This window comes from Bolinopsis microptera, chromosome 5, assembly GCF_026151205.1.
Source record: "Bolinopsis microptera isolate Bmic1 chromosome 5, MBARI_Bmic_1.0, whole genome shotgun sequence".
Lineage (NCBI taxonomy): Eukaryota > Metazoa > Ctenophora > Tentaculata > Lobata > Bolinopsidae > Bolinopsis > Bolinopsis microptera.
This window is the reverse complement of record NC_087076.1, coordinates 23,532,104-23,547,860: the sequence shown is the minus strand read 5'-3', so window position 1 is coordinate 23,547,860 and position 15,757 is coordinate 23,532,104. Positions and strand designations below refer to the sequence as shown.

Below are 15,757 nucleotides of genomic sequence, written 5' to 3'. Positions count from 1 at the left end.
GTTTAGGTGACAGGGTAGGAAGCCACTGTCCAAATGTTATGTCTGTTTGAGTACTTATAACGCACATACCGGGTGTGGTAGGGGGTGCCAGGCAGTGTTCTGTAGAGGTAGTGGTATGGGCACCACTACAGTGGCGTAACGTTGCCTGTTGGCGCCCCCCTGCCGAAAAAAGCGCCCCCCTGTTGGCGCCCCCTCCCTTTTTGGTGCCCCTCCCTAAAATTGAACAAATTAGGTGATTTTAAAGAATACGCCGGTAAAATCTCTAAAAAAGTGTGTATATAGAGCAAAACGCGCAGTTTTGCTAGTACTTTAGTTAAGTTTTCGAAATTGTCCCACATTCAAACAACGATTTGGCGCCCCCCTAAGACGGCGCCCCCCTGCACAGCGGGGTCAGCAGGGCCTTTCGTTACGCCACTGCACCACTACCTGGCAGCCCGGGGTCCGAAGAGATGAAGTCCATATTAGGAGTATAGTAGTGTTGAAAGTATTAAAACTTAAGTTGTCCTCACTATGTCCTCACTACTAATTCAATTAAGTCTAGATTGGTATTTTTTTTAAAAACTTCTGGACGTATTAAATCTACTCGACATTACCAAGTTCCCTGTTGGTTACATAACAAAACCATTTAAAATTCCAGCGATCAATTTTTCTTGTTAGTGCTCAACTAATACCTGTGTTTTACAGTATACACTTTCCTAGTTATGATTTTCCTGGAAAGGGTTGCGTAGTTAGCAAGCTAACCAGCTGCCCTGCCAAATATAGTTTTAAAATCGAGCGCTAATACGAACACCAGAAGATGACGATATATAGCAAGGCTGTTGGAGAATGGTGAAGCTTATTAAATCAAACACAAAAGTATTTCCTTGTGTTTAGAATTTGGTAATGTCGTTTTGTATAAGACAATTATTTTTAAATTGATAGCTCACGAAGTATGACGGGTACTTCAAATGAAATAAGAGATATTAGCATTGTTTACACAAACTTAAGTTAATACACAGTTGGTCAGATTAAACTGTACATTAGTGACTCAGGTAATATTAATCACCTGACGACATTAAAACGAACCTCATTATCGTTAATTTAAAAGAAGCATATACAATGTAAATGATGTTATAAGTAATTTTGTAGGTTCAATACATTTGCAAATTGAATAACGAATTTCAATAGAAATTTCGCATATATATGATATGAGTCAACATTGCTAAATAATACAAATTAAATGGTACAATGAGGTTTTGCAAACAATAATAAAGATCCTCAAGCTATTATAGTTTTTCTTTTAGCTCTAATAAATAAACTATAGCATTTACACCGACAATTACGAATATAATATTAATTTGAAAATTCAATGATAAAATTTATAAATCTATTTGTAAAAACACAACCAATGCTCCCTTAACAAAACATCAAAGTTAAAAACGGGTTTTGTAAACAATTATAAAAACTATATAATACATCATCCAGCATTCACGCCGAATATTATGTCATAACATTAAATATTAGTAAATAATACTAATTGGATAATTTATTGGGTAACGCTCAATCGCGGGGGTTATAAAAACAACCAAGTTAAATGCAACAAGAAACTAATGTTACTGTTCTTAACCCTTATCAGTGTAAAATGTTGATAAACTCTTTAACGTTGGCCACAATCTTCTCGTCATTCTGTTTCTCAAGGAGCCACATGGCCGGAGAGGACCATATCTTCCCAGGACATACAATTCCTCATCAAGTGTGCTAGATCTAGCAATCTCCACCATGCAGTGTGTCAAATGTGGTTAAGTATCTTGTATTAATTAAAGGGTGGATCATTCTCCAAATACCCAATAAGAAGCTCCGAAATAAGCCTGAATATTTTTGCGAGATCAGATTTCCCCGGTGCAGCATAACCAACTGTTCGATCAGAAGCCAATGTAAGAAGTTCGTCGAAAAGCTGTTCACGATTACCTGACCTTATCATTTCCCATGCGAGTCGGAAAAATCCTGGAGAAATGGGTTTCATCTGCAAGATTGATTTTGCGTGTTGAACCAGGGTATGTTCCCACTCAGTGAAGTTAAGAGGGTAGTGGAGGCTGGGGAGGAATAGTGCCAGTCTGTACGTGATTTTAGCGACAGGATCTACAAGTTCAGTTTGTGATACTTTCATTTTCCTCCAAATCAGAGGCATATGCTCCACCAGCTGTTGTGATGATATGAAGTCAAAGTGATGAGCCTTCCAAAATTTCTGAGATAATCTCAAATGAAATAACTAAGATTTCAGACCTTTTGCTCATGGAGATAGCTTTGAAAAAAGTTTCCAGTATTTTGAATTCCGTCTCCAGTTTTTCAGTTCATTGATTGTACCCGCCCAAGACAATACATTTGTAAATTTCCATCGTTGCAGTGCTGAGATTATAGCATTTATCAAATCTCTCTAGTTTTCTTCTCTTACCTGGTTACCGTACGTACCCGCTTTTTTGCCGCAGTCGATTTATCTCATTTGGTTTCACCACGTGATTCAAGCATATAGAAAGTAGAGGTTTGAGGTGTTGGGTCAACTTGGGCAATTTACCACTGCAGAGGGCAACAATTATGTGTATCCTCATAGCTACAAATTCCAGTTTCTGTGGAAAGTTCTGACTCATTGCATACTCGATCATTGCTTTCAAAACGTTGTGGTCTGGGTCCAAGAGCGCATCCACAAACCGTTCAGAACCATTCTTCTGCATCTGCGATATCCACAACAACACAAATGCAATGATCCACTATCATGTCAATAAAGAATACCTTGTCGCACATGTAAAGACATTCGGTGCTGATGAGTGAAGCAATAAGTGGCATTACTGCAACTCTATTATCAGATGACAGACTGGATGGATGTCTGTGTAGTATTAAAATGTATCTTTCAATTACTGCAACGAGATAATCGTACTCGTTTGATTTTCTTGAAAATCACTTTCCTTCGAACGATTCCCGACAAGCTGTAATAATTTAGCCATAATGTCCGATTCAATAGCAAGGCTAAGGTCATTCTTGCGGTTTGAACTAGCGAGCAATGTCCCCTACAGCCATCAATAACGAATCAAAGAATCGATCACTGATCATCTCTTCAGCAAGCCTATAATTTGTGCTCAATTGACCCACCACATTTACTGGTTATGGGAAAGGTTTGGCGCACAAATTTTTGACAATGGGCTGCAAATCTTGCTTGCACTTATAACAACCAGCCATATCAGATATCACTTCCAACCACAGGAAGGAAGAGAAAGACTTTTCATACGAAGATCCATTGACGATGGACATTTTTTGAACAGGAGACTGAGTAAAACAGATACAGTTGAAAGAAACGCTGATGTCAATATTGTCCACAAGTACCTCAGAGTGTGTCATGAAATATAGTTCATTTATCAATTTCAGGACTCTGCCCAAAAGTTCCTCGTGTTCCCAATACATCTTAACCTTTTTCATCAGATCTTTTAGCAGAGGAATAATTCTCATGTCCGAAACAAAGAACATTATCTCAGGTTTTCCAGGTCTGTACCCAGAGCCAAAGATCTTTCCAGAACGTTGTGCTTTTGAACGGCTCCTTTTTTAAGAGTTTAGCTTGGAAAAGTCTTGCATCTTGAGATCTTTTCGCTAGTGTCTAAAAGTAACAACAACGGTAAAACGTTCACTTTGCCAATCTGTCTCCAAACTTAAGGAAGAGTTTGTCGTCATCTTCTAGGTCGAAATCCAAGGGTGGTGGATTCTGAAATTGAAAGTAACATTTAATTTTCAAGTATTAAAAGTTTTGTGTGATTCAGCCTTATCAAAAATCAAAAATGTAATGTATGTAATTTTTAATTGGTTTACCTTTGAATAAGTATCAATGAGACGGAAAAAATGAGGCAAAAATATTTTGGGTTTTTTTCACCAACACTGAACACCATTAGTCATACGGCCACGGCATACCTGTATTATTTTGAGAATCTTTTAAGATCGTATGACAAGTCTTGTTTACCAAAACACCCCTCAACCATTACCCTACCCCAACATTACTTTCCAATCATATTATTAAATCTTTTCCCAAAATAACCAACCTCCAATCCAACTCTACCAAAACAAACTCACATACAACTCTCTCCAACCAACCACAACACACAAGACACCTCACCATCTCCCCACCACCCACCCAATACTCCTGATCAACATAAAAACTCCCCACACTCCCTACACACCACCAACATACCCCACTCCAACCCACTATACCTATATACCCCTCACCCCCACACAAAAATACCAACCTAACAACCACCTCCCCTACTCTATTCTCTGTAAAACCTTAACATATAGAGATACCTCTCTCCTTTAACAAATCATAATCATCACTCCCCTCATTAAACCCCTACCACACCCCTACTCACAACCATCACTATGTGTGTGTGTAAAACTATTCGCCTTAAATGTCTCATATTATTACCACACTCATCCCCCCACCCACCTCTCACTCATACCATACACTCTCATTTATACTCCCCTCTCCTCCCACCCCCACCTATAATTGAGACACATCCACTCCACCCTATAATTGTGTGTCCCCCCCCTGTGTGTTCAAATAGATATATAGAACTACACAATTTCTCTCACAGTGTATTATATCAACATAATCTACCCTCATAGATCACCTCCTCGCCCACGCTATGTTTCTGTGTGTACTCGCTTGAAGATGTGTGTGTAATTTTACTATCTACTCATAAATCCATGTGTGTCTAGAGAGATTAGAATTATTAAACGCCCCACGCTCCCTCCCATTACATACCCCCCCCCCCCCCCCACCCTCCCTCCCCCACCCCCCCCCCCCCTCCAGCTCACAGTTTTAGTGTCCCCCCCCCTTCACCCCCCCCACCCCCCCCCCCCTATTTTAACACCCATAATCCCCACTTTTATATAGAGATTCCCGAAATAAACGTGAATCCTCACCCTTCCGCCCCAACTCTCTCCATTAATATTGGGTATAGATAGCCCCCCCCCCCCCATCCGCTCTCATGTTTCACACCCACTAATGTGTGTGTGTGTTGAGCGCGCTCGCCAAATTGCGTTGCGTTTAGAGATAGATGCTATTCAATATTCAGATTTAAATTCGGGGAAGAGCTGCCACATAATAAGATTTGGAGCTTTGTTGTATCGGATTTTGGTGTGTTGTGGTTTGTAGTCAATTTGTTGATTGGAGTAACCAGATCTGACTCGTCACGACTTTCGTATCTTTTACTCAAGCATAAAATGTAGTAAAGGTCTACAAGTTACAACATCTAATTCATTAGGACAAGGTTATTTATTAATGCCATATTCTGGAAACATCAGTTTTACGTGGAGAATATTACAAAAATGTGAATACACTGAGCCGAAAACCTGGATATTATTTAAATTTTCATTATTTGGATGAATAAAGTTGAAAAAGTTTAAATTGTTCTTGTGTGTAGAAAAACATGCCCCTCAGGTGTACAAATGCGGGTAGACTGGCGGAACAAGAGAAGTTCTTTGCCTCACGACTTCAGTTTTACTGGTATGAGAAGTGGGATGAAGCTGATGAAACAGTTCCGACAGGTAGGTTATTTAGTAAGTTAATTAAGTTAACTGTTTCTTAAATATTGCGTTTAAAATAAGTTTAATTTTGTTTTTCTCACTGGCACGTTATCTCACTGCTCAATATTTGTCAGCCCTTAATCCCATTATATCATTTTAATATGCCTCTCAATTTGCGGAATCTAAAGGTACATTATCGCGCGCTTTGATTCAAATTAAGATTTTGAACTATCAGTATCAGTTAATTTTTAAATAAAGAATAACAAACCATAGTCTAGATATGTGGTGATTTAAGTTCCGTTTCATGGGGCAGGATAGGTCTGATGTGAAACTCAATCCTCTTAATCTCATAATGTAAAAATGTATCGGCTTGGCCACAATATGTCATCTCGTTTGAATACGACATGCATTCAAACAAACACCTCCACTCATTCGAAAATCAAGTAACCGTGCTTTGTCCTATGTCGGGCGAACGATGAGGAGGCTTGTCTCACAATTTTGTCTTGTCATCTTTCTTTTCCACACCCCGCTGGCCACTTAAGGTCCCTTCATGACTCATCCCCTCCATATACACTTGCTACCATCCTCCACTAATTCACTTTGATTTTCTCCGGCAACTCCCCCAAGGTTGCCATACCCCAGAGGTAGGCAGAGCAACCTCATGCTATCCTCTCGTGGCGCAATCCAGGCCAGCCTCTCTCAAAAACATAAAAATAAATTAAATGCAGAATGTACATAATATCTTATTCTATAAAGCGAGAGGGGATATATGTAACAGAGTCGATATATGTTTAATGTTGCCATGGGTGGCAAGTCCCCATACATCGTGGTCCGATAGTTTCATGCGTCTTAATTTATATAGCCAGACCCCGTCTAACTGTAAAAGATATACAAACTTTTTTGACTGGTTCCAAATGCCTTATGGCCTTCAAATCAGCATGAAAAAAATAAAAAATTATCCAAGGAATAAGATTTTTAGTGCCCAAAAGTGGTGTCAAAAAACGCGAATTAATAGGTAATAATTATTTAGAATCTTGAGTCTGACACCCACTGTTGGGTATTTAACGGGTTCCTGCTAGTTATTTGAATCTGTAGTCGGTTCTGGTCACTATTGATGATTATTTGAAACAGTTACATGTCTCCGAGCTTTACTTATAAGGTTACTTCACGTGAGAGTTAAATTGAATAAATTCTTATCTAACGCCCTGAAATGTAAATATAATTCGTGAATATTTCTGATCCTGACCCTACAGTTCGGTAAGACAGGCGGTTGGATAGCACCGAAACTCACTCCGCTACCCGGAAAGAAGACTTTTCACTTATCGGATGGTTGAATTGAACTAGATCTTCCCACTTATAGACTGTTCTAGATAAGAGCTTATCTAAATACTTCAGAATTGGAGATATCATCTACTTTACTCAGATTTCATATTGAATCAAATTAATTCAGATTTAGCGCATGGTAATTTATTTTATTTGCAGATTCTCGTTTTATTCATTTAAGTCTTTAGATTTTTTAAAGGGTAAATAGTATTGTATAAAACTTTTCTAGATATAAATGTAAGGGCTGTAAATTATTTTAAACCTAATTTGTTAATCATTGGTGTTGTTATAGTTTAGTCTAACATTTATAATTCGGCCTTACATATATGGCAATTCCGTACAATGAATCGGCTAAATCGGAAATGAAAAGATGCTCTATACAGAAGAGTTTTTAAATTGCTTTAAATAATATTACGGACGTACTTTATTCGAATTCAAATCTCTAGGCAAGTGTCAATAATTTTCATTTGCTGGGTGAAACAGGAATTTATGGAGCTTTCATTAAAACTTATTACTTATATAACTTAAATTTCATTGTTTTGTGGGATCGGTTCAATGTACATTAAGTTAAGTATTGTTTATTGGATTTATGGATTCATTATTAGAGTCAGTTGCCATTATTTATCGTTTTATACGACTCATTGTTTGTTTCATTGCAAGTTCATTACTCAATTAAAGCTCTGGATTATTGTTTGATTAGTTGTTAAGGTGTTTTGTTATTACTTATTTCTACCCATTATTCATGACTTTCAGTTTTGCAGTGATGCCTTATTGTAATCAATTTTATTTAAAGAAAACAGCGAAGGAATATAACGTGACCTTAAAGATTCCTCCCAAGAGCTGGTGGAAACTACTCGCTGGAATCAATCTTCCTCTCCATTACCCCATCTCAATAATGTGATGGCTGAATATGAAGATGTCTGCGAGCTTGAGGACAGCGTCTCAACAATCGTGTAGGGTAGTGTTACCAGTAGCAACCTCGCTGTATCTAACAACTTGCCACGTGGTTAAACTCAGCACGACAAGGCAACTGTTTTGCTGCCTCGGTACATGGCAGTCGGCCAGAAGAAACGTGTAGATACCTTTCCTCACGATTCAGGTTACTTGCTACTTTATCTCACATTTTCGTTTAAGTAAACTTCCTAATAGGGATTAATACATTTTTATGTGTTTTTATAATGGTTTCATTGCTTTTAGTGCTTTTGGTTTGACCACGACGCGACTCAGTGCGTATCCACTATCCAGTGACATGGTGAGGGAAACGTAATGCAATCATATTTCTCAGATGGTTCAGGAAGTGGAAGGAAGTAGAGAAGAGAGTGAATGAGATAGAACATGTCTGATACTAAAGCAACAATCTTATGAAGCTGCTCTCGAGACTCCCGCGAGAGCAAGTCTTAAGGTTGGTCTTACTTGTTGAATACCTGCATTTTGGAAGTCCCTTGGCTTACAAGTATTGTGATTAATATCATGGACACGGCTTATATTTATTGGCGATGTGTCTAGTTTGGAATTCGAAAATGCAAGGTTTAATTTTTTCAGGTGAACACAATTAAGGCAAATAAATGGAGTACCGAAGGAGGATGTCCCCCCCCACCCCCCCACCCCTGCAAGAGGGTGAACTGAAAACAGAAGAATAACGCGTAGATCCTTCAGCGACGGGGACAAGGGTCAAATATTTTCTGTTATATTTGCCAGAATTTCATGACCTTTACTAACACTAACAAAAACTATTGTTTGTAATGCGTCTCTATTAGATTTGCACGTTAATGTGATTAGATTCGATAGATTAGGTTCAACTGCCAACCCACTACTTTATTACCCCATAATCCATCTTCAGAATGCTAACGAACAGCGGCTCGAAAATAGAACAGGCAGCTGCAGCAGCAAGGGATCTCCGAGACCATACTTTATGAGAAAGACCGTGTACTCGAAAGGATGAAGACCAAAGTGGAAACAGATTACTCTAGCCATAGTGAGAGGTAAGTGGACCTGCTTCTCTCATTACATGTCATTCTTTGATAATTGAGATTTGGAGACAAGGGGGGGGGGGATTTTTTTTTGGTTGCCAAGAAATTATGTGTTCAGCAAAGCTGAATATAATTCGGGGAGTCGAAAAACGTTGTGATAATTAACTTTCTCAAGACATAATTTATTTTTAGGTCTCAGAGAATGTATATGAAGGTTCAGGTAGAGAAGGATCGATGCTTTTTAAATCTGAACACGAACGACAATGTGATAGCTCTCTACTTACTGGAAGAAAATTCAGCAGGTTATTTTTCATCGTACAGGAATTTTTTGTGGGAAACCACAAACTGTTAATCAAATAGGCCTGTAGTTATTACCCATATTACTATATTACTAGCCCTTGCTTTCGTTGATTTAATTCAGACGGGCCTTAAATATTTATCATAGAGAGATGTAACAATTATAATGTTGTCTGGTGGTATGCAGTGAATAAATCACTTCACTTTTCAGATCATTGAAAGTCTGGAACGACCAGCTACTCGGGTGAGAGGAAGAAGTTTAACTGATGACTACATGAACAGCTTGCTGTTTTCTCTCTGTTCAGGTTTTACTTGTCTTGTCCATTCTTGTAATTTGTATATAATTCTTTGTTGTTTTTCATTATAGTAACTGGGCAATGAATATGTCCGGAATTGTTTATTAACACCATTCAATAGGTACGGAACTAAAGCGGTACTATTCAATGGAACGACATGTAAGAAAAACAGCTACAGGCCAAACTTCAAGTAGTATGTTTGACCGAGCAGTTTAACACATGTTAACTTAACTTAAATTTATCAGGAGGCGGTAAATAGGACCATGGTCTTGGAGAGCATGGGAATGGATGGTAACAGTCCAGGTGCGCTCCAGCGCCGCTGGGCTCCGCGCTAACTGCACTTCTACACCGGTACTATGTACTGTAACACATTGTTTGTGAACCTAATGGGTGCAGACTACCTTATCGTTCATTTGAATGTATCTAAAATTTGTAACGAGGTATGATTCAATCGACTCAATTCTCTGTGTTGTTCACAATCTGATTTCGTGCAACGCATCGTTGTGCCCAAACTTTTTGGACTCTGGACGACTTGTGTAGTTGATAAATAAACGCTGCTTCCAAGATCAGAATCCCAGATAAAGCTTGTTGAATTCATTGTTTAAACTCTTAAAAGATATTTTTTAGTACAAGAAAACTCTGATTCCATTGAATAGAAAAAAAATAAATTCGTGGCTGTAAAAATGGACGGTTTTTAAAGAACAAAGATGTTGGGCGCAATGACAAAATTGTGTCCAAAGGCTCGCACAATGTGCTTTTTAAGCACTACTTTCACGTAACGTTTCATAATCTGTCGATGGGTAGATTGGTTTATTGTATCCGTTGCAAAGAAATGGAAATATCATGTGATAAGCCCGAATGAGAATCACATCACATCGATCTCTCATTGATACGATATCCATGGAACTGTGAACTCCAATTTGTACAACCAGAACGCCTCTTGGGATCACCGTTTTTTAGAATGATTGCGAGGGATTGTCCTAATATTGGTTTACGTAATAAAGTTCAGTAACTCACTCCAAAGATCTCTTACGTGTCATACCAGTGGGGTGCCTATGCTTTCGTCATTTGTGATGATGACAACAGTGCAGGGTTTTAAAACAAAAATTTTCATTTGATTGAACACTGTTAACTCTCAATTTAAGTTTATCAGTTTTAAGTTGATCCTGCATATAAAAGTTTTTTAATTGATTTCCTTTCAACATTTTTTGAAAGTGAGCATTTAAAATAACTCTTTTGTATTTGACAGTCGGATTCCAGGACATTTCTCGCGGGTCTGGCATGGAGAGTCGCGGTTTTGAATCGAGATAGGAGCAACTTTAGCTGCTAGACCATGGAGAGCAGGGGGACGGCACCTCCTCAAACTCACGTTCATGGGAGTATTCCGAGTAAGTTACGATTTACTCTCTTTGTTTACTTTCTGTTTACTTATTGACATACTAATCTATAGAGAGAAGGCCTTTTGTGTTTTTGGGCTCTGTTTATTGAAGTTTGTTGTCTCGCTCGCATGTTGCTCACGCCCTCCACGCTAGCGGCAAAAATTATCGATTGTAATTGGTTTTTTTTCAGGCACAGGCATTACTAAAGGACTATGAGAGACTCTGCTTACCCCCTTGGTTGGTTTATATGAAGGCACCCAAACGGGCTTCCAGATTGATTTGGTCATTCAAGTATCTTTAGCTTGAAAGGACTGACCTTTAAAATGTATGATTTTATTTTTTCTTTGGGTTTTATACATTCCTTGGCCTGGTTTGATTAAAATTTTATAAGGTTAACTGACTAGGCTCATTGCTGGAGCGTTTACCTTGTTTTACAATATACATTGTTTGTTAAAATTCTTGATAATTTCCGATGAATATAATATACTACCATCCATTTAGTGAAGGTTTTACGCATTAGTTTTATAAAGTTATTATGATGTGAGCTTTTCGGTTCGCTTTTGATCTGTATTGTTGTGTACGAAATGTATATATGTTTAGATGATATGGGATGTTTTCACTGTTCGGAGTTACTTCATACAATAGTGGTCTGCCAATTTATTTAAATGATTATATAAAGAGAACTGTAAGTACAGTTCCTATTTTTATAAATAGTTACTTGTAGGGGACACTGCTAATATTAAATTTCAAACTAATGTATCATGGACATCATGTCTCTTACTAAGGTGGGGATTTGTTGGCAAGACTCGCCGCGATTTGGTGTCCAGGAGGAAATTCCGGACGTATGGTCAATTCAAAGGTTCGTACACTGTGTACAACTTCACAACTTTTTAAACATCATTTTAACATTTTTTGCTCGGCCTGTTTGTTGATCGCAGTGAAATCTTAGAGCAGCATGACTGATGAGATGTATACACCTTATTAATATTCTTATGGTAATTTTCGTCAGATTAAATGACCTGACTGTGAAGTTGCTACCAAAGAGCCCAAAAGTACCAGTAACTGGCATGATGGATTCCAATCCCTGCAACAGCTTTGTCGAGAGCCGTTGGACAAAAGTATTGTTTCCTTATAAAGTAAGATATCCGAGTTACGATTATGGATGTTTTTTTTTTGTTGTTGAAACTACAGACCGCTTTGTCTAGTATGACCTTGAAAAAATAAAACTTTTTATCTTTTGATCTTTAAAATATTTAACTTCTTCAAAAGATTCTCTGCTCAGCTTTAAAATAGTTATTCCTTCGTCTGGTTCTATTATCGATGGAGCGTCCATGTGAGTTAGGTCTGAGATTTGACGATGGTATACAACCTAGCCCAGACAGAATGGTAGGAGGGTAAGAAAAACATTGGGCTTATTACACTTGGGGATTTAATTGAAAAATATTACTGGGACATCTTGGATTATCTAAGGAGAATTTGGGAATGTTTTTCTTCTTCGATGGGATTATTTGTCTGCTTTCCACTCCTAGGGGTCGGTTCACAATATTAAGTATTCAGCCGAGGGGGGAGGGGGGTTTACAATTGCTTACGGTTGATTTACGGGGGGGGGGGGGGGTGGGGGTGGGGGGGGTGGGGGGGGGGGGGGGGGGGGGGGGGGATGGTCGTTGATACGTTATCAAAACTTTCCTTTTTTACACTCTAGAATAATAATAATTTGACATTAGTTCGAGGCGGGGCTCTGCATGTTTTTCAGGGGGGAGAAGGGGGGGAAGGGTTTTTTAGAAATTCCGGTTTACAGGGGAGGGTTAGTTTTTACTTAACGCCCTCTAACTCAAACCAATGACATTTTTTTAATTTCAAAATTCAAATAAACTTTACATCAATGTATTACAGTTATTAGTTATATTTAGAAAATACCACAATATCCCCTGTGAGGCAAAAACATGGAAAACATTATGTAAAAACATTCTCACTTAATTGTACTTTATTTTAGAGTGATCGAGTTAAAAGAAAGTACAAAGACTTAAAACAGCAATGGGAAGACAAGATAACTGTCTTTGAAACTGTGGAGAAGTAAGTTATCATACCGTGAAGATAATCTTTTTTAATCAATAAACTTTCAAAATGTTTACAATACATCATTTTATTTCAAAGAAAATTCGCCGAATGACCTTTCATGCCTTGACAAGTGACCGAGTGTAAACAAAATTAGGGACACCGAAACACCAGTTGACCAGTAAACTGTTCATAGCAATTACATCGGGCCCTATATCTCTATATGCACTTATAAGTGAAGCGATGCTGCAACCAAGGCATGCTAGGTTTATTCCATTGGACTAAAAAGGTTACAGCCTAAAATAATACCGCACACATAATCATGAGGGCAGGGGGGCACATAATAATGAGAGGGGGGGGGGTAGGGGGCACATTATCATAAGGGGGGCCGGCCGCAGGGGGCACGATAATCGTTAACTATTCAGTAAGATTGTGCCATTATGTGTCAGAAATATTGACGTAATGTTTAACATGACATAATATTACCTGTCAGAGCAACAGAGGAGATGAAGGAGCGCCACACCGAGCAGGAGGGGAGGTGGAGGAGGAGTATTGAGGAGGAGAAGGAGAAGATAACAAGGTTAGAGGAGGAGATCAAAGTGTTGGAGGATAAACATGAGCTGGAACTGAAGCGACAGGTAGCTCACTACTCACCATAATATGGTTATTGGATATCAATATAATTGTATACGCATGTTTGTGATTAATTTTCTAATTCATGATTTATGTAACTGTAACAGTAACTGTATACTGTACATATTATTTCAGGAGGAAGACGCAGAGAAGAACGCGCAGAGCTCAGTTCTAAGAGAGAAGAGTTACAAAGAAGAAGTAGCGACATTGGAGCAGGAGATGAGACTTATAATTCATCAGTCACAGCAAATGAAGAAGGAAAATGACGCTAAATTATCTAAACTTGCCGGTGCTTTGGATGAATTCACAACTTTTCTACAGCCAAAATAATCAACTGTCTGAGCAAGAATAGACCATTATGGTTTTAAAACCTTAGAGATCACAGTCAGGGGTGTAGGAAGCAGGGGGCGGGCCGGGGGGGATCACACCCCTGATCACAGAATTTCTAGTGGTTTGTGTAAAATAATATGAGTGTAAGCTATAAAGAAGTATAGAGATCAGAAGAGAAGTTTTCGTTGGATTGATACAAAAGACCATGAAGCACCCAATAACTTTTATATTGAGTTGACATTTTTATTATGACAGATCGTTTCTATCAGATTATGTAAATATGTATATTATGTGAATAGAATGCAAATATTGATAACTTAAATAAATTGTTAACAACTTTATCTTATCGTTTATATTGTGATTCACTATCAAAATAAGGGAGATCTCGTGACTACATCATCCGCCCCAATTATGATCAACCCAGATTTTGGAGGGAACCGGGCAAGGTAACAACAAGTAATTTACATTATTGTGCTGAAATAACCATGAATATTAATCAAGGTAACAACAAGTAATTTACATTATTGTTGCTGAAATAACCATGAATATTAATCAAGGTAACAACAAGTAATTTACATTATTGTTGCTGAAATAACCATGAATATTAATCAAGGTAACAATAAGTAATTTACATTATTGTGGCTGAAATAACCATGAATATTAATCAAGGTAACAACAAGTAATTTACATTATTGTGGCTGAAATAACCATGAATATTAAGCAAGGTAACAACAAGTAATTTACATTATTGTGGCTGAAATAACCATGAATATTAAGCAAGGTAACAACAAGTAATTTACATTATTGTGGCTGAAATAACCATGAATATTAATCAAGGTAACAACAAGTAATTTACATTATTGTTGCTGAAATAACCATGAATATTAATCAAGGTAACAACAAGTAATTTACATTATTGTTGCTGAAATAACCATGAATATTAATCAAGGTAACAACAAGTAATTTACATTATTGTTGCTGAAATAACCATGAATATTAATCAAGGTAACAACAAGTAATTTACATTATTGTTGCTGAAATAACCATGAATATTAATCAAGGTAACAACAAGTAATTTACATTATTGTTGCTGAAATAACCATGAATATTAATCAAGGTAACAACAAGTAATTTACATAATTGTTGCTGAAATAACCATGAATATTAATCAAGGTAACAACAAGTAATTTACATTATTGTTGCTGAAATAACCATGAATATTAATCAAGGTAACAACAAGTAATTTACATTATTGTTGCTGAAATAACCATGAATATTAATCAAGGTAACAACAAGTAATTTACATTATTGTTGCTGAAATAACCATGAATATTAATCAAGGTAACAACAAGTAATTTACATTATTGTTGCTGAAATAACCATGAATATTAAGCAAGGTAACAACAAGTAATTTACATTATTGTGGCTGAAATAACCATGAATATTAATCAAGGTAACAACAAGTAATTTACATTATTGTGGCTGAAATAACCATGAATATTAATCAAGGTAACAAAAAGTAATTTACATTATTGTGGCTGAAATAACCATGAATATTAATCAAGGTAACAACAAGTAATTTACATTATTGTTGCTGAAATAACCATGAATATTAATCAAGGTAACAACAAGTAATTTACATTATTGTTGCTGAAATAACCATGAATATTAATCAAGGTAACAACAAGTAATTTACATTATTGTGGCTAAAATAACCATGAATATTAATCAAGGTAACAACAAGTAATCTACATTATTGTTGCTGAAATAACCATGAATATTAATCAAGGTAACAACAAGTAATTTACATTATTGTGGCTGAAATAACCATGAATATTAATCAAGGTAACAACAAGTAATCTACATTATTGTTGCTGAAATAACCATGAATATTAATCAAGGTAACAACAAGTAATTTACATTATTGTTGCTG

The 15,757-nt window shown here is 37.2% G+C and overlaps 1 protein-coding gene across 1 annotated transcript; it reads left to right on the top strand.

The window, feature by feature from the left end:
• Positions 1–5,463: 5,463 nt before the first annotated feature.
• Positions 5,464–14,023, top strand: LOC134815574 (leucine-rich repeat and coiled-coil domain-containing protein 1-like). Its single transcript, XM_063824114.1, has 5 exons — positions 5,464–5,562; positions 12,800–12,879; positions 13,355–13,499; positions 13,630–13,878; positions 13,991–14,023. Exons 1-4 carry the CDS (start codon positions 5,464–5,466, stop codon positions 13,822–13,824), a joined length of 519 nt encoding a protein of 172 aa, XP_063680184.1. The 3' UTR covers positions 13,825–13,878; positions 13,991–14,023.
• Positions 14,024–15,757: the final 1,734 nt, after the last annotated feature.

What these genes read in the sequence shown, in the direction of transcription:
- LOC134815574 (XM_063824114.1), top strand. Translation starts at nt 5,464, where the DNA reads ATGCGGGTAGACTGGCGGAACAAGAGAAGTTCTTTGCCTCACGACTTC. An exon ending in TGATGAAACAGTTCCGACAG is followed by an intron (nt 5,563 to 12,799) that starts GTAGGTTATTTA and finishes ACTTTATTTTAG; the next exon opens with AGTGATCGAGTTAAAAGAAA. An exon ending in AGCTGGAACTGAAGCGACAG is followed by an intron (nt 13,500 to 13,629) that starts GTAGCTCACTAC and finishes ATATTATTTCAG; the next exon opens with GAGGAAGACGCAGAGAAGAA.